The 26487-nt window shown below is 41.3% G+C and overlaps 1 protein-coding gene across 13 annotated transcripts in view; it reads left to right on the forward strand.

Annotated features, from left to right (window-relative positions):
• LOC143345790 (uncharacterized protein CG43867) overlaps positions 1–26487 on the forward strand; it is a 166867-nt gene that overhangs the window by 119902 nt on the left and 20478 nt on the right. For 12 of the 13 annotated variants that reach the window (XM_076773229.1, XM_076773301.1, XM_076773263.1 and 9 more), the window contains one exon: positions 23118–23180. The exons of the other annotated variant lie outside the window; for it this stretch is intronic. In XM_076773229.1, the coding sequence (XP_076629344.1) occupies positions 23118–23180 (63 nt within the window). The remainder of the gene's footprint in view (positions 1–23117; positions 23181–26487) is intronic. 13 annotated transcript variants of the gene reach the window in all.

Genomic DNA, 26487 nt, shown 5'->3' on the forward strand with positions numbered 1-26487 from the left:
ACCGGTGGCCTTTCTACTTTGCTCGTTTGTTACCCGGCTCGTAATTGGATGTATCAGAATGTGGCAGGCAGATAATGTCGGTTTTCAACCTCGAATCTGCAATGGAAACGAAATAAATCCGATTCGAGTCACGCTTTATTTGTCAACATAATCTGGATACGCTTAGAAGAACGTCATTCTAGGTCTCTAAAATATTCTTTCGTCCTAATGGATCTGTTAAGACGATCTTAGCAAATCCTCTGCTTTAGACACCGAGTATATTAAATGGTTAAGCGAGGAGCGTGGGAAAAATTTTAATGGGGGATTCTAGAGGCCAAAATAAAACGAAAATCAAGAATATTAATTTGTTGATGGAGGCTTCGTTAAAAAGTTATTATCAAGTAAATTTAAAAATTTCAAATCGTTCTGGAAAAATTATTTTCGATTGTGGGGGTCAATTACAATCATTTTTGGTCATTAGACATACCCTCGAAATCCTACCCACTTTCGAGAAAAAAATTCGAATAGGTAGAGAAATTTTTCGTGAAAATTGAAAGTTTCAAATCATTCTGGAAAAATTATTTTCAGTTGCGGGGGTCGATTACAATAACTTTTGGTCAATAGATATACCCTCGAAATCCTACGCACTTTCGAGAAAAAAATTCGAATAGGTAGAGAAATTTTTTGGCGAAATTGAAAAGTTTCAAATCATTCTGGAAAAATTATTTTCAGTTGCGGGGGTCGATTACAATAACTTTTGGGTAATAGACATACCCTCGAAATCCTACGCACTTTCGAGAAAAAAATTCGAATAGGTAGTGAAATTTTTTGGCGAAATTGAAAAGTTTCAAATCATTCTGGAAAAATTATTTTCGGTTGCGGAAGTCGATTACAATAACTTTTGGTCAATAGACATACCCTCGAAATCCTACGCACTTTCGAGAAAAAAATTCGAGAAGGTGTGAAATTTTTCGACAAAATTTAAAAATTTTAAATCGTTCTGAAAAAATTATTTTCAGTTGCGGGGGTCAATTACAATCATTTTTGGTCATTAGACATACCCTCGAAATCCTACCCACTTTCGAGAACAAAATTCGAGAAGGTGTGAAATTTTTCGACAAAATTAAAAAATTTCAAATCGTTCTGAAAAAATTATTTTCAGTTGCGGGGGTCAATTACAATCATTTTTAATCATTATACATACCCTCGAAATCCTACCCACTTTCGAGAAAAAAATTCGAGAAGGTGTGAAATTTTTCGACAAAATTTAAAAATTTCAAATCGTTCTGGAAAAATTATTTTCAGTTGCGGGGGTCAATTACAATCATTTTTGGTCATTAGACATACCCTCGAAATCCTACTCACTTTCGAGAAAAAAATTCGAGAAGGTGTGAAATTTTTCGACAAAATTTAAAAATTTCAAATCGTTCTGGAAAAATTATTTTCAGTTGCGGGGGTCAATTACAATCATTTTTAATCATTAGACATACCCTCGAAATTCTACGCACTTTCAAGGAAAAAATTCTTTACCAAAAATCTAATTAGGTACCGAACACCCTGTATAGAAAGGAAGATCGGGCGCTTGCGAGAGAGACAAGAGCGTTGCCCTCTGGCGGCGAGTAACGTTCCGTTTTACGTACCTTTACATTTCTCAATCTATATAAATTAGTATGTTACTTCATAAATATAAATCAAAATGAAACATAAAAACACACGAATCTGTCGGATCTAGCCAGAGCTCCGCAAAAAGTTAAATTACGAACGAATGACAGAAAACCGTAAGAACAGGTGTTCTAATTTCCACCGCGTCGCATCCGGTCAAGACGTATTCGTTTCTCGACTCGTTCGCGTAGACTTACGCGTTACTTTAGCCCCTTCTGTTCCTCCCTCGGTCTCGCAGCCCTTTCCTGGATTTATCTCAGCCACTTACACTCACCGTCTACCCCGAAATTTATTCCACGCCTGGCAGAAGAGACGGGTCCCGCGTCGAAACACCTAATAAGACTTCCGCGTGGATTTATTTTAATCGTCCTGCGCGACGAGGAATTAAATACGACCGAATTTTCCGTCGTCGAAAAGAACAAAATCCCCCAAAAAGGTCAATTAAACGTATTTCGAGTCACGGTTAAATCAGGCGAATTTTTAGTCGCTATAGTTGGGTGAAATTAATAAAGTGGATCAGTTTCGGGGAAATCTGTTCTACATCCCCGATATAGCGAATGTTTCGAAAACTTTATCCACCCCTACGAACGATGCACGAATTTCTGCGGTTTTCCCGCCGCGGGGAACTATTTAATTACCGCCGCGATCGTTTTCGCGGTGTCTCGGGGTTCGAGTCGCGTTAAACGGGCAAAAAAAAAATGACCAGAGAATCGTTAACGGGGTCGAGATGGTGCGACGGACCGAATTATGGTCGGAAATTATCGTACAACTTTGGCCAACGATGGCGAACGCCGACGGTAGCGAGCCGTAATTAAAAATTGCAAGCGTTAAGTGCACGCGTATATAAACACGGACGATATCCGGCGTCCCCGAAGACTACACCCTCGTACTAATATCGATACCGAGGGTAGACGATATCCCATTGACCGGCGCTTGCTATTGCCGTCCGATAACCAAGTCGCCATTAATTAGAGTTTCCACAATTATCGGCGTTTAAAGATAGGAATATCCGTTCCGAAAAATCGTCGTTAATCTCGCGTTATCGTCCCTCGAAGTACCTTATTTCCTCTCCAAGAGGAAGCCACGAAGATCGAAGGGGTTGAAATCGAGGGTGATACTAAGATGGAGGCTAAGATCGAAGATATCCTACTTTGCAATTCTTGTCCCATCGAATTATTCTACGAATAATTGAATTTAGTATAAAAGGGCAAAAATTGCTTCGAAATTTTGGACGAAAGTGAATTTTTTGTAAATTATTTTCAGTACGAAGCTACAGATTTTTTATGGTACTTTTCAAGCGTTGTGTAATCGTGTAATTTGAAAACTAACTTTCACGTTTGCATTCCCCCAGTTGTGTGTATCCCTGTGCGCAGAAATGGAAAATTACCAGGTATCGTTCGATATCAGTCGAATCCCTGAGATATCGATACCTACTCGATATTAAACAGTATCGATATCGATCGGTATTCCTATCGAAAGCATATCAAACATTGATACCACCTGTCTCAGGCGTTGATACCGATCGATACTGCCCACTGAATACTTCAGTATCGAATTGCTCCATCATCGTCGATACATATCGTATCAGTTCGATCACTATACGTATTAAGTACGAATTCATCGGAGCAGAAAAAGTTACGAAAATGAAATTGCGTTCGAACGAAAATCGCGAGCCTTTCTCGATACTCGATTCCATCGTCCCGATCGATCGCAACGGAGTCTCGATTCCCACGTTTCGATTCGATTCTCGACGTGTCTGTACGTGGGTGTGCTTACCTGCCGTCTCTGTAACGAGGTTCCAAAATGCTCGAAGGCGTTTCGAGAAATACAATTATGACTGCGCGGCACGCTGGCTGCGGAACAGGTTGCGCGCCTGATTTTATCGGTACAACGGGGGAAACGCGTGTAAATATGCAGATAGCTGCTCGCCAACCCGTGTACCCACGCTAATGCAGCTAGCCGAGTCGGTAGTTGCTCACAAATGCAACAAACAACTACGCAGAAACGAAACGCGTTCGCGAGCAACGCACGAAAACCACGCTGGTTCGTTAATTAATCGCGTTGCCTGTCAAAACGACGAATTCAAAGCACTGCCAAAAATCTGCTGATAAAAAAATTCGTTGTCACTGAAATTGTGAAGCCTTTACTTCCCAACCGTTGTCGCAATCTTCGTAGCATAATCGCTAGGGAAACTCTGACGGAATCAGATCTATCAATAAACTAATATAAACTATTATGAATCATTCTACATTCTAATTTAAATGTTGGCGTCTTCCGAAGAGCTTAGCGCGAGGAACGGAAAGGTTAAAGTGAGGTTAGGTGCGTGGACGACGCGGTAAACGAGTCGTTGTGTTAATAAATAAAGTAAAGGAGAAAGGACTGTTCGTTATCAAATTGCTCGACTGTTATAAGTGCATGGCTAGAAACGTGTGTTGGTGTACTAATGGCAATTGTTGAATCAGCAAACGCTATCGAAAATCTGTGGGTTTCGCGTACCTACGCGCGTCCCTGCGAGAACAGGATCGTTAGAAGTTGGCGGCGAGGACAGACGTGTACCAGTGACGTTTCTGTTCTCGAACTTTGCTAACAATGCATCGTCGACGGAACATCTGTCGACGACGGACGATACCGGGGGACTGTAATCTGACAACCATCGGCGCTATACACGCGGGACCTCATTACGACATTCGGAACGTCGCGATTCAACGGTGTCGATCACTGGAAGCGTCCCGGAAAAATGAGATCGTCGGGTCCGACGGACGAGCGAATGGAAACAGAACGGTACCTGTCGGGAGATGAATTTATTTATCGTTCGTATCAATTTGTTCCGCCGTCGTCTGCGCTCGTTCGAATCGAATATATACTTCGCGTCCATTTTAATTTACGTACAATTAGCTGTATCGTAGGTAGATTAAAATTTTAGATTGATACGCAGTTAATTGCCTCGACGATTGAATGCTAGTATATCGCAGATTACTGGGACATAAAAATATTACACTCCGTTCCCTCCATTTTGTCGTAACCTTTAATTGGAAATTTTCAGCGAAGAATTATTTATGCAATAAACACGACGTTTCAATTAATCTAAAATAGAGATAAAAGTAGGGCAATCTGCAGTCCGTAGAATAGATTTGCATTTGTTCGATACTTTGCATCATTTGTATTTTTTTATATTCGGTATTGTGGAATATAAAGAGATATTGGTGACTTATTGAAGGGGAATCAGCAGGATTAATAAAGTTGGACGAAAAACCTTGCAATCGTGATTGCTTTCGTGCCCGGGAGACCTAATTATCAGACGGTCGATTCGTCTGCGATGTTCTGTCGCGCGAACGTACGCGTCGCGACGCCAAACTTTGCCGTCGGAGCTCCGCGTCGATTATAGACGAGCAGCCCTGCATATTTCAATCCGTGCAATTACCCTGGAGGTATACGAGTTCCTTGAAAGCTTCTCCGCCGCTGGAACTACTTTGTGTCTCGTTCGAGATGCTAAGCCGTACCAGAAAATATTTATGCGTTACAAAACTGTATTAATATTTCGACACACGGTAGACAGGGGTTCATAATTTTATTCGATCACCAGACGACGAGAAAGACCACGTATTCGCGACGTTTATTCGATGGGAACGTTTAGATTATATGTATTTAGGTTATATTTGAAACATAAACTGGTTTGTTGGTCCGCCATATTGGAACCTTGAATCGCAACAATACGTAGGTATTCTCATGTAGTTTTGTATTTCTGGAACAAAAATAACACTTGAAACATGAGAAATAACCCTTAAGTTCTCAGAATGACTCGAGACGAGCTACGACGTTCAGCTTTGTGTTTCGCCGAACGTAGAAAAGGACAGCGAATAAACTGCTACCAACTGATTAAATCGAAAGTGACTTGTAGTTGGCCAACATTGCCGTAAAAATAAAATCGATGCTTATAAATAACTTCTATTGTTTCTCATTCCCTCCAAAACGGGATAAGTAAAAAATATTTAATCGTAGCTTGTCCCTAATCGATCGAATCTCGCGCGAATTAGCGAGCAGGAACGTGGATCGTTCGCTTGCACCTCAAAAGGCGAACATTTACCATTCGTTGGTTCGCGGAAGCAGAAGTACACTTGTAAAAGTGAAGCTATCGTTTTAAATAACATATTTTTAACCGGAGCTATTCGAGCGAGGTATTTCAAGTGACTCTCGCGCTTACAGTTCGTCGAACATTTTTCCCCGTTCTCCCGTTCTGAAAAGGGGACGATACCGTCGAGTATTAACGAGAAACGAGATATAATGGAGTCCTCTTTTTTTTTTTTTTTCGTGCCCAGAACTCGTGTTGTACGCGGCACGAATAATCGCCCTGGTCCCCTAGCGCGGGGTGGCTAGCAAAAATGCAAACGCTTTTTCAATATGCAAAACAAATCGACTCGACCGCACGATCGACAATGAATAAAGCAAATATAATATATATTTCGCGTACGGTGCGCTTTTTCGTTCCGGTCGTCGCGAAAAATTGACCCGATCGTCGCGCAAATTAAACAGAAATCTGAACGGACCGCCAGGCTTTTAATGCCGGGCGTAAAAATTAAATTCGTCCCGTGTGTTGTTTCAACGCGTTTTTGGCGACCGATCGACGGGAAAATTAACGCTCGCCCGTCGAATTTTTACGACCCACCGCGAACATATTCGATTTCCAATTCTGCCCGTCAGCGTTCGTTGTTATTTATCGAGTATATTCTCGTTCTAAGAATTTTAAAATACATTCCGCGTAAGAGTTTTATCGTCTTTGAGGTTTTTGGGTCGAGGAGGTGGAACATAACCTATAAAGTTTTAAACCCATTGCACGCAGAGCCATTAGATGTCACTAGCGTTACGATACGAGTAACGCTCGTACATATGCCGACGTGAACGTACAAATAAATTGACGATTACTTTCTAACAAAGTATTTTTCTGATTTCTCTGTACTTCCCGCTATTTTTGTCCGATTCGAATAAAATTTCGTTCAGGCGGTCTTCGCGTTTTTTCGGAAGATGTTTGGAAATATAACCTACAAAGCTAACTTCTTCAAGTACCGCTGTAAACCGTGGTGGGGGGAGTGTATCAGCGTTCGAAAGGATTTGAAAATGGTAAAGGAGGATGTTGGAGGCGCGATGACGCGAATTACGAGCCTATTTCGGTTTGTATCGAGGGGAGAAAAATCGTGAAACGATCGGCCGGGGGAAACGGGGCGACGAAATCACGGGTTTTCAACGGTGTCGCGTCGAATCGCCGTGCGTCCCCCCTGCTCCTGGACTCGATTGCCCCGTGGACGAGGCTTTATTATCGCCGCGGTAACGCCGTCATCGTCGTCCTCGCGATTGTTAGTACGATCGTCGTTATTGTTATTGCATCGCGGGCGGCCGTAGCGAATACGGCTCGCGGTCGTTTTCCCCGGCTCTGTCGAGTGCCTACGTGCCCAATTCCCATCGCAATTTGTGCAACACGGCCGTCAGCGGACGCCCGATGGAATTATTTTCCATGCGGGGAGAACTTTTTCGGGGACCAGAGTCTTGGACCGCGGAGTTCCAATACTCGTCGCGGTCGATTCACGAGACCGTTTTGTATCGTCGTCGCGTTTAGAAACAAATTTACGACTTTCGGTGCAATTTCAGCCGCTGTCCTCGGCGAATCGCTTAACGACCCTCTCCCCTTTAAAGAGATCCGTGGAAGAAATTTCCCGTGCACCGCGGAACGTTCAATTTTATGAACTCCCCTGCTAAATTTTAACATCCCAGCCTTTGAAATTAACAGATTAATACTGATGTTGGAAATATCTCTTTTTCCCTCGTTGGCGAACGTGCACACCATCTTTTGTTTGAGTAGAACAGTTCAAGTTCTGTACCACGTATGCAATGATTCGTGCCGTATTAAACATAACCTAAAAGTACATGCGACGTTTTTAATTGTCTAATCCTATAATCTCCACAACTAAATTTTATTATCGTGTAATTTTACGTACGATTTAATTACAAATAACCACAAATTAAACATAACCTAAAAGTACATCCGTCGTTTTTTATTGTTTAATTTTATAACCTCCGCTACGACTAAATTGTATTATCGTGTAATTTTACGTACGATTTAATTACAAATTAAACATAACCTAAAAGTACATGCGTCGTTTTTTATTGTCTAATCCTATAACCTCCACTACAACTAAATTTTATTATCGTGTAATTCTACGTTTAATTACAAACAACCACAAATTAAACATAACCTAAAAGTACATGCGTCGTTTTTTATTGTCTAATCCTATAACCTCCACTACAACTAAATTGTATTATCGTGTAATTTTACGTACGATTTAATTACAAATTAAACATAACCTAAAAGTACATGCGTCGTTTTTTATTGTCTAATCCTATAACCTCCACTACAACTAAATTTTATTATCGTGTAATTCTACGTTTAATTACAAACAACCACAAATTAAACATAACCTAAAAGTACATGCGTCGTTTTTTATTGTCTAATCCTATAACCTCCACTACAACTAAATTTTATTATCGTGTAATTCTACGTTTAATTACAAACAACCACAAATTAAACATAACCTAAAAGTACATGCGTCGTTTTTTATTGTCTAATCCTATAACCTCCACTATAACTAAATTATATTATCGTGTAATTTTATGTACGATTTAATTACAAATAACCACAAATTAAACATAACCTAAAAGTACATGCGTCGTTTTTTATTATCTAATCCTATAACCTCCACTATAACTAAATTATATTATCGTGTAATTTTACGTACGATTTAATTACAAATAACCACAAATTAAACATAACCTAGAAGCACATGCATCGTTTTTTATTGTCTAATCCTATAACCTCCACTATAACTAAATTGTATTATCGTATAATTTTACGTGCGATTTAATTACAAATGACCACAAATTAAACATAACCTAAAAGTACATCCGTCGTTTTTTATTGTCTAATCCTATAACCTCCACTATAACTAAATTATATTATCGTGTAATTTTACGTACGATTTAATTACAAATAACCACAAATTAAACATAATCTAAAAGCACATGCGTCGTTTTTTATTGTTTAATTTTATAACCTCCGCTACGACTAAATTGTAGTATCGTATAATTTTACGTACGATTTAATTACAAATAACCACAAATTAAACATAACCTAAAAGTACATGCATTGTTTTTTATTGTTTAATTTTATAACCTCCGCTACGACTAAATTGTAGTATCGTGTAATTTTACGTACGATTTAATTACAAATAAGATTTCGAACGTATTTTAATTTTGTTTCAGGATTTGTTTCACGCAATTAAATAGTATTTAGGCTTGAGTCGTTCGTACAACCACTATTTTGGTTCCACCGTTTTTGTTTCAGATTCTTTATTATAATTTTAATGTCGATCGAAGGATGCCTCGATATTTTGGCCAGCCATTTCGTGATTTCGACCATCGTATGCAAGTCAAACCCGATTGTTAATCGTAAATCGGTCATTAGACTCGAATAATTGATGCATCCGTGCGTCTGTCGCTAATAGGAACGCGATGAATTATATACCATTGGTTATCCTCTTTGCAACGCGATGATCGCGGATATAACGTGACCGCTAATGAAATTCGCATCGTCGGAAATTAATTCGCGACCATCGTCGGTCCTTCGTTCAGGAAAACAGAGCTATCGATTTCCGTTGAAACGGACCACCGTGTCCCGTTTGACGTGGTCGAGATTATCGGGAATGGGACCAAAAAAGGGACGCATCAATTATATCCCCCCTCCCTCCGATAAAATTTTTTTTTTATCGAACATTTTTAATTTTAAATTATAACTAAATAACCCACAGTCTCAAACACGAATTTGCATTCTTTCGTTTCGATCAATCGATTCTGTGAACCTTCTAGTAATATTTCCATTTAATATACAGGGTGTTCGGCTACTCTTGGAAAAAATTTTAATAGGAGATTCTAGAGGCCAAAATAAGGCGAAAATCAAGAATACCAATTTGTTGATAGAGGCTTCGTTAAAAAGTTATTAACGTTTAAAGTTCTGCCAGTACTAAATTTTTTTCTCGGAAATGCGCAAGATTTCGGGGGTATGTCTATTCACCAAAAATGATTGTAATTGACCCCCACAACCGAAAATAATTTTTCTAGAACGATTTGAAATTTTTGAATTTAATTGTTAATAACTTTTTAACGAAGCCTCCATGAACAAATTGATATTCTTGATTTTCGTCTTATTTTGGCCTCTAGAATCCCCTATTAAAATTTTTCTGTATACTCTTCCTGAGTCACACTCTCCCTTGACCATCGTCCCTACCTCTACCTATTTCCAGCAATAGCATATAAACGCCTGCAATACCGAAAAACAGACCAGAAAGAGTTTAGTATTTAGTCGACCTAACATCTGTACGAGTTCTCTTCCTAAGTAAAGTGTTGTCAATTTTATTGGAATCCAACACACGAAAATGGGACAAAGTCACGGTTTTCAGTAGAATGCGTAAATCTAGCATTAAGGCTTCTTCAAATTAAGCTTAAATAAGTATCTATTATTCTTGTGAAAGCTCGTGGACCCTCATTAACACCTTGGTGACCGCCCAGAGGTCAATGGACCCCAGATTGAGAAGTACCGGGCGAATTTAGTTACGCGAGTAGCGATAATTGCTCGAGTCGAGCGTGAAAAAAATAGGAGGAACGTTAATTCTGGCACGCTCGGGTTGATGAAAAAAGATACAAAACGAACGGGATGGCCGAGGATCGATGCAAAACAGAGCGGATTCCCGAGGATCGAGGCTTCCCCAGCGCGCATTACTTATTCAAAGCAGGACGCGTCGGGAGAATTTTTTCCGGGGTTGGAAACGGTAAAAATAGGGCGTGAAAGATAAGGTCAGATTTTTCAGCGTGCCCCTGATTTCCCGGGGTGCGAGAAAAACCACCCCTGCCGCCGAGACATTGAAAAGACTGGGTTTATGATACGGCCCAACCGCGCCATTTCTTTAGCGATGTCCGTCGAGAATATTTACAGACGTCGTTCGACCAATTCTACCCTTTGATAACAGCTGGTCGATTATTTCCATCTCTGTTTTTATTCAGTAAGAATTTTTCGTATCCAGAACATTATTAACACTAGATGTACGGACTAAGCCAATTTGACTCATTTAGAATTTTGTTTTTTTTTGTTAATAACTTTTTAACGAAATCTCAGTCAAGAAATTGATATTCTTGATTCTCGTCTTATTTTAGTCTCTAGAATTTCCCATTAAAATTTTTCCCAGGGGTGGCCGAACACCCTGTATACTATACGAGGTTCAGGATGTGTAAGGATTAGGAATCGTAATGTTTGCGATGTGACGGAGTGGTATTTGTCTGGTCGTGTTGGTCATCCAAAAAATATAATTCCGTCGCAGTATGTTGTACGAATATTTAATATTTTTCGCGTCGTTTGTTTTAATCTATGCTGGTGATGGTGTTTTTATTCAGTTTGTTTCAATATGGCAAGCAGCATCGTCGAGGACCTGAAACAAACGCGAAGTTGGGGGATAGTCGGCGTCTGGCGTTCTCCAAAGAGCAATTAATACGAAGAGGAGTCCCAATGTGGCCGGGGTCGAAACCGAGGCCCGTCTAAGTAGCTTTTATCGCGATAACTTCGACGATAATAACGGTAATAATGACAACAAGGGGCAAGAAGAAATTTCACGAAGCAGGGTCCGAGAAACCAAGCACGGTACAACAGGTAGCATCCGGTCGGGAGGATGTGCCTTTTGGGAACTTCAACCGTGCACGGATCAAGGAAAAAGGCGCAACTAGAAGTCACGAGACAATGTTAATTTTCACTATTCGCTTCTTTGGCTGATTTTGGACCACCTTCGACTGATTAACGATAATTAACCCTAGAAAGCTAAGACGACGTCAGCTATTTTGCAATGCCTACTAGAGGAATCGTTGAACATTGTTGAGATATAATTAATTTTTATATTTATTGCGTTGCGTCTACGAGGAAGAAATATTTATTAGGGTTAAACTAAAATACAAAATGCCTTCCGTAAATTGAACGACCTAAACCAGCAGAAGTTATAATGAAAATACTGTGAAAAATAAAGCAGTAGTGGAAGAGTATTGCAGTAGAAAAAAGAACATACATTATTGGTAAAGCTCCAACAGCGGTGAAACCTGCGCCAAAACAGGCCAACCACCCCGCTTACTTGAAAACTATGTTTGCACTTCGACGGGCAAACAGCTGCCAAAACTTCGACGTTAAATATTTTGCGAACTATTAACTCCGAGCTCGGAAAACCGTAACGACTGGCTTCAGAATTTCTAGCAAGATCTCATTAACGAATCAGACTTGCTCTTAGGAACCCTAAGAGCACCCTTCCAAACACCAGATCCTCCCCATATACTCGAGAGACGTAGGCCATAAAGTTTTACCATAAAAACAGTCTCCTGAAACTTGTACGTAACGATTAAGAGAATCAAGAAATTTCACGGCTAATGCATCGATGCATCTTCTTTCTCGTCGATGCAATACAGTATCTAGGATCGATCGCGTGGAAAGTTTACTAGGGAAGACCGGAGAGGATTAAAGCGATTTTCTGTTTGCTTCGCGCGGTGACACGCACGCTCGTGCAGAGGAACTTCCGGCGTCGACGGAAAATTGTGGAAGTTGGGATTGGAAGTTGAATTAGATTTAACTTGGAAAGTCACCGTGTGGCAAAACACCCGAAAGTGACAATTTCCTGCGTTCGGTCACGGCGAAAGAGACCCAATGCTACTTTCCTCCCTTGGCCTTTCCTCGCTCGGGTTTCTTTCAACCGCGAAGGGAGTACGTTACATAAATTACACACGCACGTCAACACTGCTTGGAAATTACCTGCAGAAACTAAACAGGGAAAGTTTCGAACGGAGATAACTTTGGATATCATTCGTTTAGGTACGGGGGCGTCGTTACCATCTTTTATCTATTACTTATTCTATATGTCGTTGTACAAATACCACGCCAATCGCGGATTTTTAAACAACCCCTGTTTTATAGAGCCGTTTGTTTAATTTCTTTAGCGGCTCATTGTAGTCGGTTCGAAAGGCATTGTGTGGTGGCGACACCTTCCCTGTACTCGTGTCACCAGAGGGCTACGGGGCTCCTGTCTCTCTCGTAAGCGTTCGACTGACCTTCCTGTTCCTATACAGGGTGTGGACAGATTTTAATGGGGGATTCTAGAGGCCAAAATAAGACGAAAATCAAGGCTTCGTTAAAAACTTATTAACAATTACATTCAAAAATTTCAAATCGTTCTGGAAAAATTATTTTCGGTTGTGGAGGTCAATTACAATCATTTTTGGTGAATAGACATACCTCCGAAATCCTATCCATTTTCGAGAAAAAAAATTGGATAGGTGCTGAAATTTTTTGGCAAAAAAAGAATTTTTCAAATCATTCTAAAAAAATTATTTTCGGTTGCGGGGGTCAATTATAATCATTTTTGGTGAATAGACATACCTCCGAAATCCTATCCATTTTCGAAAAAAAAATTGGATAGGTGCTGAAATTTTTTGGCAAAAAAAGAATTTTTCAAATCATTCTAAAAAAATTATTTTCGGTTGCGGGGGTCAATTATAATCATTTTTGGTGAATAGACATACCTTCGAAATCCTATCCATTTTCGAAAAAAAAATTGGATAGGTGCTGAAATTTTTTGGCAAAAAAAGAATTTTTCAAATCATTCTAAAAAAATTATTTTCGGTTGCGGGGGTCAATTATAATCATTTTTGGTGAATAGACATACCTTCGAAATCCTATCCATTTTCGAGAAAAAAAATTGGATAGGTGCTGAAATTTTTTGGCGAAAAAAGAATTTTTCAAATCATTCTAAAAAAATTATTTTCGGTTGCGGGGGTCAATTATAATCATTTTTGGTGAATAGACATACCCCCGAAATCCTATCCATTTTCGAGAAAAAAAATTGGATAGGTGCTGAAATTTTTTGGCGAAAAAAAAATTTTTCAAATCATTCTAAAAAAATTATTTTCGGTTGCGGGGGTCAATTATAATCATTTTTGGTGAATAGACATACCTCCGAAATCCTATCCATTTTCGAGAAAAAAAATTGGATAGGTGCTGAAATTTTTTGGCGAAAAAAAAATTTTTCAAATCATTCTAAAAAAATTATTTTCGGTTGCGGGGGTCAATTATAATCATTTTTGGTGAACAGACATACCTCCGAAATCCTATCCATTTTCGAGAAAAAAAATCGGATAGGTGCTGAAATTTTTTGGCAAAAAAAGAATTTTTCAAATCATTCTAAAAAAATTATTTTCGGTTGCGGGGGTCAATTACAATCATTTTTGGTGAATAGACCTACCTCCAAAATCCTATCCATTTTCGAGAAAAAAAATTGGATAGGTGTTGAAATTTTTTGGCAAAAAAAGAATTTTTCAAATCATTCTAAAAAAATTATTTTCGGTTGCGGGGGTCAATTGTAATCATTTTTGGTGAATAGACATACCCCCGAAATCCTATCCATTTTCGAAAAAAAAAATCGGATAGGTGCTGAAATTTTTTGGCGAAAAAAGAATTTTTCAAATCATTCTAAAAAAATTATTTTCGGTTGCGGGGGTCAATTGTAATCATTTTTGGTGAATAGACATACCCCCGAAATCCTATCCATTTTCGAGAAAAAAAATTGGATAGGTGCTGAAATTTTTTGGCGAAAAAAGAATTTTTCAAATCATTCTAAAAAAATTATTTTCGGTTGCGGGGGTCAATTATAATCATTTTTGGTGAATAGACATACCCCCGAAATCCTATCCATTTTCGAAAAAAAAAAATCGGATAGGTGCTGAAATTTTTTGGCGAAAAAAAAATTTCTCAAATCATTCTAAAAAAATTATTTTCGGTTGCGGGGGTCAATTATAATCATTTTTGGTGAATAGACATACCCCCGAAATCCTACCCACTTTCGAGAAAAAAATTGAGTATTGGCGGAACTTTAAACGTTAATAACTTCTTAACGAAGCCTCCATCGACAAATTGGTATTCTTGATTTTCGTCTTATTTTGGCCTCTAGAATCCTCCATTAAAATTTTTCCCAGGGGTGGCCGAACACCCTGTATAGTAAACAGACTGTGTCCAGTCGAGTGCTTGCGAGAGAGCCCCGGTCCCTCTGGCGGCGAGCACCCAAGGTGGCCTTTTACGAAATTGGATGCTGACTACACTCCTCCCTCCATGTATTAATAAATATTAGACCGGTTTGTTTCCAAGGCAAATGTGTAGAAACAAAAATCGACGCTTTTTTTAATGGCTCGCGCCAGGAACGCGCATCCCAGACACTCAATTACGATCCAGGATTCCGCCGGTCGTGCAACGACGACGTGATAGATCGCGCGAACCGCGAGGAGCGCGGAAAAATAAATCAAGACGCGCGAGTACGGACGGGCTGTTCATCAGTCGGGTGTCGTTTATTAACGCCGGGGCTCCGTCGATGGGACGCGCGATGCTTCATAAATCTCGCAGAGGAGCCCCGCGATCCCGACGACTACGCGCGCGCGGGGGCGGCTGTATTAATTAATAACATTAACGACGAGTAATAACGGTGAACGTCGGGGGCGTTAAAATCTGGGTCAACGGGCGACTGGCAGACGCCGACACCGTCGCCAGCGGGTCGGGCGTAATTTTCTTGCTCTCTGGTTTTACTCCCCCGGGGGTGAAACCGCCACGACTCTACCCTTTTCCGCTCGAAATAATTAATATACAAGGCACAGGAGAGCGATCCGTAGGCGGTGGGATTTCGGTCCGGCGGCCGCCGCGCGGAAAGAGCACTCTTCGGAGGGACCGACGGAACCCATGAAGTGCTAATGTGCTTCCGTAAAGACTTGCCAACCCCGCCCTTCCGACCGGTTCATAAAAAATGAACGTGTTCCACGAGCACCGCTTCCAGGTTGCACGCGAACCCTTCGAGTCCGTTTCAACACTTTCGCGCGGCAGACAAATACCCAGGATTTTTCTACATTTTTAAGCGTCGAACCGATATATCAGCTGTGTGATTTTAGCTTTTTGTGCAGAAATTATTCGAAATTCCGACTCTCCGTCCGTCTGGACCCGGACAAACTGCTTCTGCGTGTCGCGAATGATCGGTTCTGGACGTGGATGTCAAGAAACCACGAGAAATTAAAATTAATTAAACTAAAATGATTCATTGACCTTTTTCCAAGTTATAGCAAGTCAAATGACACTCTACAAACAATATAATTTTTATTTATATAAAAACATTATTGATTCCATATGTTCCTACTAGTAATTCTCACTAAAAACTCATCTTCGTTGCTTGAATCACCCGTGGGAAAAATTTTAATGGGGGACTCCAGAGGCCAAAATAAGACGAAAATCAAGAATACCAATTTGTTGATGGAGGATTCGTTAAAAACACAAAAATTTGAAATCGTTAGTTCTGGCGCGTTTTTCCGATGAAACGCGATCAGTCGGACGCAGGAGCGTATCGTGCGCGGTTTTCCACCCCCGTGGGTTCTTTTTCGCTCACGCGACAAGCCCCGGGGCCTCGCCATAAATCCAGCGGCGCAAAGAGAAACGAAACTCAAGAAGGCACGAGATGCTTTATGTTTCGCATCACGCGACCGACCGATAACATTAACGAACCAATCCCTGCCGTTCCGTGGTTTCTCCGACGGTTTTCCACCCTTCTGAACGTCAAGGGTGAAAGTTATCGTTGGTCCCTACCCCTCCACTATCGTGGTCTCTCGCCCGATCCTCTTTTTCCCCTCGTTTCACGAGCCCCGAGCCTTCCCTCTTTTTTTTTTACGTAACGCGTCCGTCGCTCTTCCGTAGCCTTTGGCCCAGTTTTCCATTCCGTGGCAATCGACGGTGTTCATTAGACACGCTACCGATTTTTTATGACGCGCCCGCGACGATAAGGATGCTTCTTTATCGGACGAAGCGCAATCATCGCGCCCCACGCCTTTCGTCCTGCTCTTTAGGGATGTAATCCCATTTGCCACCGGGAATACTATCGTCCTTCCACGAGAAGAAGGCACAGCGTGTTTACATCCCTGCTATTGCTGCAGTCTACTGATTGGCTGTCACCGATCTTCGTCGACCAATACCTGTGAGTCAGCGGACTGCAACAGGAGTGGGGATGTAAACACGCTGTGCCTTCTTCTGGTGAAAGAATGGTATATTACGTGTTTATAGAATCTTTTTCACCCCAGAAAAACCATTGGCAACGTATTCGAGATTATTAGTAATCGTAATCACAAAACTCGTCACTTGATATTATTTTTTTTAAGTACTTCTCAATAATGTTTCAAAAACTCTCTTGCACCTTCCAAATTAAAGTAATATTGCAAGTTAAATTGAATTATAATAATGGAGGAAGTAGATCAAGGAATCTTATAAATTAGGATTGGAATCAGAATCCTGTATCGTTGCTAATGTTTGCTCGAAACGTTAAGGAAACGCGAAAGTAGGAAATCAGTTTTTTATTCTTATCTTCGAACAGATCCCTTAATCATCCTCGCGTGCGCCGCCGACCCCCAAGGGCTGTCCTTTCGATCGTAGGGACAATACCGTGGAATTTACGACGTCGCGATTAACCTTTTGTTCGTCTCTGATCTTTGTGGTGTCTCTCCTCGGGGATAACAGAAACGAATTCGTTCCCCGACGAATTGTTTGTTCGCCATCCACGACGAACGGCGATTCGTAAATGTCGCGGATCGGTGGCTGGAAAATACATTTTTCCGACTCTCTCTTTATAAAGATGAAAGGAAATCTTTTTAACACTAAATTATAAATATATGTTCCAATTAAAATACGTGCAATCGATGTTCGTAAATCTAGCGTTAAACGTGCAGAGACCGTCTTGTCTATGACAAATAAAAAATGGAGGATCGTATTCTAGTAATTTCGTTCCCCAAAGTTTACGTGATTCGAAAAACTTTCCTAATATCCACGCCGTTTTCTTTCCTTTGCTCTTGACTCTAACAAGCTGCGAGTGCAGAAGTTTCGCTGTAGCGTTAAAAAATACAAGAAAAGTTTCCAAATAAAATGGCGCCTAGTAACAAAGTACAACCGAAACCTAGCGTTGCCATTACGAAATCCCCGAACCTAACCTCGAAAGTACCGTCTCGACGCGAATTCCGTCGCGTTATCGCGATGCATCATTCGACACCCTAAATTAACCAAGAGAGTCCCTTTGATGTTCCACGGGAACGTCCGTCGTTCGTTCAAACGTACACAAAGACACAGCGCGGCGTCTCTTTGGTTATTCACGGGGACGAAGGACTCCTTTCCTCTTTTCTTCGCCCAGCAAGGAGACGCTGTGTCGGTCGACTCCTGGAGTCGAAGAACGGATTTTCATAAGCCTTTATTGCACGGAGCCGACCGTGGTCGTTGCCGAATCACGGCCAGAAGGAAAGAAAGAAAGCTTAAACACGCTGACGACAGTTTGAGAGATCCTCCGTCCTCCTTCCAACGACACTACGACGGGGGAGCAGTCCCGTTTGCGGCTAATGTACCCCGTCCTCGCCCCCTCGTCGAGACGTCCTTTATTCTCGAGTCGCGAGACTCGAACGCCCCAGGAAATCCGCGCCTACCGCGTCTCGAAGAACGTTTCTACGTTTTCCCTCTGACTCTCAACACGGCTGGCTCTCCTCTTTTCATACATACTTTTTTCCCTCCGTTTCTACGCACCACCCTCTTCGACACCAGATGCCACTAACTGCAACACAACCCTCCCCCGCTGATGAGATCCTTCGTCTCTGGGCACTGGCTCATTCTCCTACTTAATTAAATCATTCTGAAAAAAATATTTCTAGCTGCGGGGGTCGATTGCAATCATTTTTGGTGGATAGGCATACTTTCGAATTTCTACGCAGTTTCGAGAAAAAAATTCGAATAGGTAAAGAAATTTTTTGGCGAAATTGAAAAGTTTCAAATCATTTTGGAAAAATTATTTTCAGTTGCGGGGGTCGATTACAATAACTTTTGGTCAATAGACATACCCTCGAAATCCTACGCACTTTCGAGAAAAAAATTGGAATAGGTAGTGAAATTTTTTGGCGAAATTGAAAAGTTTCAAATCATTCTGGAAAAATTATTTTCAGTTGCGGGGGTCGATTACAATAACTTTTGGTCAATAGACATACCCTCGAAATCCTACGCACTTTCGAGAAAAAAATTCGAATAGGTAGTGAAATTTTTTGGCGAAATTGAAAAGTTTCAAATCATTCTGGAAAAATTATTTTCGGTTGCGGGGGTCGATTACAATAACTTTTGGTCAATAGACATACCCTCGAAATCCTACGCACTTTCGAGAAAAAAATTCGAATAGGTAGAGAAATTTTTTGGCGAAATTGAAAAGTTTCAAATCATTCTGGAAAAATGATTTTCAGTTGCGGGGGTCAATTACGATCATTTTTGGTCAATAGACATACCCTCGAAATCCTACGCACTTTCGAGAAAAAAATTCGAATAGGTAAAGAAATTTTTTGGCGAAATTGAAAAGTTTCAAATCATTCTGGAAAAATTATTTTCAGTTGCGGGGGTCGATTACAATAACTTTTGGTCAATAGACATACCTTCGAAATCCTACGCACTTTCGAGAAAAAAATTGGAATAGGTAGTGAAATTTTCCGACAAATTTGAAAAGTTTCATATCATTCTGGAAAAATTACTTTCGGTTGCGAGGGTCGATTACAATCATTTTTGGTCATTACACATACCCCCGAAATCCTACGCACTTTCGAGAAAAAAATTCGAATAGGTAGTGAAATTTTTTGGCGAAATTGAAAAGTTTCAAATCATTCTGGAAAAATTATTTTCGGTTGCGGGGGTCGATTACAATAACTTTTGGTCATTACACATACCCTCGAAATCCTACGCACTTTCGAGAAAAAAATTCGAATAGGTAGTGAAATTTTTTGGCGAAATTGAAAAGTTTCAAATCATTCTGGAAAAATTATTTTCGGTTGCGGGGGTCGATTACAATAACTTTTGGTCAATAGACATACCCTCGAAATCCTACGCACTTTCGAGAAAAAAATTCGAATAGGTAGAGAAATTTTTTGGCGAAATTGAAAAGTTTCAAATCATTCTGGAAAAATGATTTTCAGTTGCGGGGGTCGATTACAATCATTTTTGGTCATTACACATACCCTCGAAACTCGCCGTATTTTCGAGAAAAAAATTCTTTACCGAAAGTATGTTTGTGGAAGATCTGGAAAGAACGTAGGAGAAAACATGAAAGTAAAATAATTACCGTGACTATTTTGGTTGTTAACCTAAGGGTTAAATCGTCCAGATTAATTCCGAAACTCGATCGTGGCTAGCTGTGAAGTCATAGTAAATGGAATCCGAGATACCGAGACTGGCAAAATTTCGCGCAATGGCGATTCGTGTCGCGTGTAGGTCCCGGCGTCCCAGAAGGCTCGTCAGCCGGTCGGAGGATCCCCATTTTCCGCGCGTGTCGGCCATTCACCAGAATAGTGGGTAATTCCGTTCGAGAGACGGGTTCCGATACGCGACACCGCCGTCCGTGATTTAAGTCTCCTCGGAATTAGCAGGGTAGCCCATTAAAGCTGGCCCAGAGAGTCGGGAGCACGGAGCCTCCACGACGTACTCTTTCCATCCTATCCAGCGTTAGAGACGGCTTAAAAGTATTCCGTGGTTGACCCCCGGGACAGTATGAATTGCTCTTAAAGTCGAGCCCTCGACCCGTATATTAACCTCCGTTTTAATTAATCACCCGTTGGCTAGCGGCCGACGGTCGTGTTCGCAGCGCGCGAAACGAGCCTGGAAAACTTTGCGAATTCGCCGCCCCCGTTATTGCCGCGACCCCGGAATTCCGTCGTCCGTCCATCCTCCCCCTCCTCCCTAACGAAACCCTCTGAAATTTATTCCGCGCCGAAACTGTTTATGCAATAAGGGCGCGGGCGCCGATCAAATAACGAGAGTATTTATCGCGCCCGGCGCTGGTTAACGAGAGAACGATTCATCGCTCGACGGTAATTGACACTGTGAAAGGCGGGAACTGCTGTCCATCGTTCCAACCCCGTACGATTCCAATTGCGGATGTAACGCACCGCTATTTGCGCGCGTTTAATAGCAATTTGCGAAACAGACGCGTGTCCGGACTGACGAGCGCCATGGATCGGCCATTTCAAGCCGATACTCTCGGTTCTTCCGATTTATTCGAGCTTACTCCTCTTTACATTTTGACATATTCTAAACGAGACGAGTAATCGAGGTCGCGAGAATCATTAGAATCATGCATCTATATGCGAATTGATCGTTCGACTGGTTGACATGGCGGCCATTGGTGATCGGTGCGCTCGAAACGTTCACATATTTCACTGTTTTTATTTTTATTGCGTTCCACGTGTAAAAATACTATTATGTCATAGTCTTTTTCGCATGAATTTTGAGATAGAAGAGAAATTTAGCAGGTGGTAACTAACTGTAGCCGAAGTTTATAGGATTAGACGATAAAACGATGCATATACTTTCTAGGTTATATTTTAATCCTCGCCTACATGGTACCGGACGCTATTCGAAAGATGGTGTACACGTTTGTCAACGAGGAAAAGAGAAATATTTCCAAAACGTTCACATATTTCACTGTTTTTACTTTTATTGCGTTCCACGTATAAGAATACTATCAAATCATAGTCTTTTTCGCATGAATTCTGAGTAGAAGAGAAGTTTAGTAGGTGGTAACTAATTGTAGCGGAGGTTATAGGATTAGACGATAAAACGATGCATATACTTTCTAGGTTATATTTTAATCCTCGCCTACATGGTACCGGACGCTATTCGAAAGATGGTGTACACGTTTGCCAACGAGAAAAAGAGAAATATTTCCGAAACGTTCACATATTTCACTGTTTTTACTTTTATTGCGTTCCACGTGTAAGAATACTATCAAATCATAGTCTTTTTCGCATGAATTCTGAGATAAAAGAGAAATTTAGTAGGTGATAACTAATTGTAGCGGAGGTTATAGGATTAGACGATAAAACGATGCATATACTTTCTAGGTTATATTTTAATCCTCGCCTACATGGTACCGGACGCTATTCGAAAGATGGTGTGCACGTTTGCCAACGAGGAAAAGAGAAATATTTCCAAAACGTTCACATATTTCACTGTTTTTACTTTTATTGCGTTCCACGTATAAGAATACTATCAAATCATAGTCTTTTTCGCATGAATTCTGAGTAGAAGAGAAGTTTAGTAGGTGGTAACTAATTGTAGCGGAGGTTATAGGATTAGACGATAAAACGATGCATATACTTTCTAGGTTATATTTTAATCCTTCCATACATGGTACCGAATGCTATTCAACTGTTATACTAAAACGAAAGATGGTGTGCACGTTTGCCAACGAGGAAAAGAGAAATATTTCCAACACATGCATATTAGCTAACATGGAAATGAGAAACATTTCCAAACTAATCTGTGATATTACAGATATGTAGCGATGCATTGGAACGCGTTGAAAAAAGCTTGTGACCGCTGTCACAACTGCTCGCTGCCTGGCTTTGTTCCCACGGTGCCTCGCGCTATGGTCACCCAAACAGGGGACCCCATTGTTTTTCGATCCGAGGAAGGTCAACCGACGCATCGAGATAATCGCGAGTCGTCTTACATTCGAACAGTTATACGAGACGTTTGCTGACGTAGCAGACGGCCGAATAATAGATTAACGTCCAGACTACATTTATTCCTCCGCTCAGTCTGCGAACAATTTTCTCGAAATCTTCATTACGTTTGGATTAAAAGGATTCGAAGGAGGCGTAATTCGTCCCTTGGTTCGTAAATGAATTTTCTTCCCTTCTCCCGGGTGGAATTCTCGACGTTCCAAGGGGACGAGACGGAGGAAATACAGACGCGTCAGTCCGCGACGCGCGCGTATCAATCTTTGGCGGATCAAGCAGGCTTCCAGGAGCCGCTTAAGTCCGTGGTATCCATTAAACTCTCGTCGGCCGAGCACTACGTGTCGGCTATGGACTTAACCGAGTTTGATGAAACTTTTCCTCCTTCGTGGAAAATTACATGACGCGAAAATAGCCCCCTCCCCCCTCCTCTTTCCGGTGGACTCTACCGAGAATGCTTCTCGATACGGTGCCGGCTGACGGCGGATTATGAATATTTCATTTTTGCGAAACACCGCGGCCCGGCTGTTCGCTAGCACCTGACTGCCATTTCGATGGACGTTGACCGTTTATTGTTTGCGAACAATGCAGGTGTCGGAGTAATCTTGTCGTGGCTGTTCGTTTCGCGGGGGAATTTAGTCTGAAACCACGCAGCGGACCGAACCGCGAATCTAGGGAATATAACCTGTACCAACTTGTACGAAGTCGGTTGCAAAGGGATTTTATTTTTTTAAGATGGTGTCTTTAAGATTATACGTAATAATTTCAAAGCTCGACGGTGCGTAAACGATCGTGTTTTCTGTTTTCAGCTCTCTGAGCTCGAGCAGCGGGTCTTGGAAGCGGAGGGTCGAGCCGACGAGGCGGAGGACAAGGTAAGAATAAATTACGATAGCGAATTTCGCAATCAAACTGCTGCACTAGGTTTCCCAAGAAATATAAGAATCTACGATCGAAGCTCATTCTCGGGATTATGCCTCCGTGATAGATCAATCCCATTATGGTTGTCGAATACCGGTTAAAGCGAGCATAGAGTGTGATTTTCTTTTTTTCTTGAAAATATCAATATTGCGTTACCGACCACGGAGACACCATCCGAGGGTACGCTCAGGACGCCGCGAATTATCTCCACCGAGCTGTCCATCGATTTTCTGCTTCGCCATTTGTTCTTTACCGACGGACATTCGAATTTCCCTAGCCGACACAACCCTTCCCCTCCGACGTACCAACTGCAGGCAATTATCCTTGTATCATAGACGAGGTATACGAGTAGACCTTGCACCATAGACGAAGTATACGAGTAGATCTTCCACCTTATGAACTTTCGCGGCCCAATCTGACTGCCATACCGACCTGAAAATTCGGAGGTGATTTTAGCGTCCTCTTCTCATGGATGGCGGTCAGCTGAGAAACTATTCACTGAATTAGTATTGATAGGCAGCTACTCGTATACCTCGTTTGTGACAATACTCTAGAATCTTTGATGAATCAATGAGAATCAAAACTATCCTAGCGAAGAAGCTCTATGTTTATGATGACCTATGCAAAGCGAATCGCAGCCAATTTGCTAATATTATTTAGTTTTTAATTAATAATTGCATTACCTACTTGAGAGTGATACGATTATTAATTAAACGCTAAATAACATTACCCAGGTCTCACCACGAGGAGGTTGCTGCGAATGGAGACCCACACTAGCCAATTCCCAACCACTCTCAATTAATAAAGATCTTCTGTGACCAACGATCGTTGGTCGAAGAAGAAACAAACGAAGAGAGTTGAAAGAATTTTCAAAAGAATTTGTCTTCAAATAAAAATAACCTGCCTAACATAATGCTTAACCAAACACCTGCCTAACTATAAATCTAAATTCGTTTATTATATCAAAAAACAATTCTAAATTCGCAGCCATTAGCTCGGTGTCACCCACGAAGAATAACTTTTCTATCGTGGGTGACACCGATTACCAGGTCTCACCACGTGGAGGTTGCTGCGAGTGGAGACCCGAAGAGAGATAGATGGAATACAAGTTCCATCGATCTCCCTTTTACATCCTTAGAAACTAGATTAGTCATGCCAAGTAATTATTTTGTTTAAAAGAGGGATGAAGCTAAATTGTTGGAGACCCGACGCGACGCGATACGACGCGATGCACCATGCAATAGTGCAAGGAACGAGAGACGCGAACCGAATAGCGAGGTCAAAAGGGCCAGCTCGTTGCCTCTTGGCAAGTCCGATCGAAGGGGAAGGGCATCGACGCACCCAACACGGGTTCCCCATTTCCCCCAAGCAGCCTGTTGGGAGCCAAATGGACCCAACTCGGGATGTCTGACAGAGAGAGGGATCCCGAGTTGGGGCTACCGTAGACAGGAACAGTCCCTGATCCCCTCTAAGGCCGAAATACCCTTTCCCTTGGATCGTCTCGCTAGAGGACGGCAACTGACCCTTCGGACCAGCTAATCGGCCGATCACTTGCTTTCTACATGGAAGCAGTGGTGATCGGAGGGGACCAGAGACGAGTCAAAGAGAAGCTACTTGTTACATAATTACTTGGCAGGACACGCGGCTACACTAAAGACTTAAGTCTAAATACCAAGTAATTATTTTGTTTAAAAAGGGATGAAGCTAAATTGTGGGATACGCGACGCGACGCGATGCTGAACCGTGCAGCGGATCTTCGGATCGAATCAACACTACCCTTGGTAGATTGATTTCTATTTCTAGAAATCGATCTATCATTGGCAGGCGACTAGATCTTTCGGACAAACTGGACGGCCGATCACACCGGTGACCGAAGCAAGAAACGAGAGAACGAGTCGAGAGAAGCTACTTGTTAAATAATTACTTGGCAATATTGGGAGACGCATACAATAGGGACTTAAAATTAACGTCGAAGCTCAAGTCTAGTCAACTTGAAGCTAAAATTCGGACGATAGAAGGAAACAAAGTTCCTTGGATGTTAGTTATACCAAGCAATTATCTGGTTAAAAAGAGGGATGAAGCTAAATCGTGGGATACGCGACTCGACGCGACGCGACGCTGAACCGTGCAGCGGATCCGAGGATCGAACCTACTGCCCTTGCTAACTCGATCTCAACAAGAAAACAGAGAACTGCAACCCCGAGTCGAGGTCTCCATTTCTCCAACGCAACCCGCCGGGAGCCCGAAGGACCCGACTTAGGTTGTCTGACAAAAGAGAGAGTACCTGAAACAGGGTCGACTTCCGCTGGAAGGTGTGCGTTTCCGCAGAATACGGAAACTCCACACCTTCCAGCGAAGTGCCGTTTTCCCTCAATCAAGCTTACCAAGGGAAGGCGATTAGATCTTTCGGACCCGATACACGGCCGATCACATGTTTCAATCGATGAAACAGCGGTGACCGAAGCTAGGAACGAGGGAACGAGAAAACGAGAAGCTACTTATTGAATAATTGCTTGGTAAAACGCGAAAATATGTAGAATAAAGAAATCTTCGACGTTAATTTTAAGATTCGCGACGAAGCTTAAATCTAATCGACTTAGAATTAAATGTCCCTCGGCGGATGTGGCGTACTCCCTCGATGTCCCTGCGAATAACCTGAAACTAAAATTGATACCCATATTAGTGACATACGAAAGGAAATTTAATAAACACCATGCAAACTAGACGAAGCGATGGAATAATTAGTCGTGCTGATGTACCTAAAAGTGAGAATCTATAAGATTCTCGATGTTAAACCTACCTAAGGAAATGTACAAAATTTACACATGTTACGAACAAAATATTCTACCTATACTTGCGTAACGAGAGTACAATATCGAAGTAAAATAGCAAATGACTACAAAAATTGTCCGAAGAATCATACAAATTTCAAAGACGAACAGAAACAAAGATTGAAAATCCAACGCAGAATTGAAAATCCAACGATGAAATCAAAGAATGAAAATACCCAAGAATTAAACAAAATATCTTAGCGAAATAGAACAAAAATAGAAATCTCATTCTAATTAGTGACATCGAAATTCATAAAATAATATACAAACAAAATACATAAAATAATACGCAAACAAAAATGGTACATGATCCAACACAATTATGCCAATTCAAAAAATAAGGCAGAAGTAGAAATAGAGGAGGAACACATAATAACCAGATAAAACCGGGCAGTAAAACAACACCGAATTATGACCAAACAAATAAAAT

This window comes from Colletes latitarsis, chromosome 2, assembly GCF_051014445.1.
Source record: "Colletes latitarsis isolate SP2378_abdomen chromosome 2, iyColLati1, whole genome shotgun sequence".
NCBI classification, from domain to species: Eukaryota; Metazoa; Arthropoda; class Insecta; order Hymenoptera; family Colletidae; genus Colletes; species Colletes latitarsis.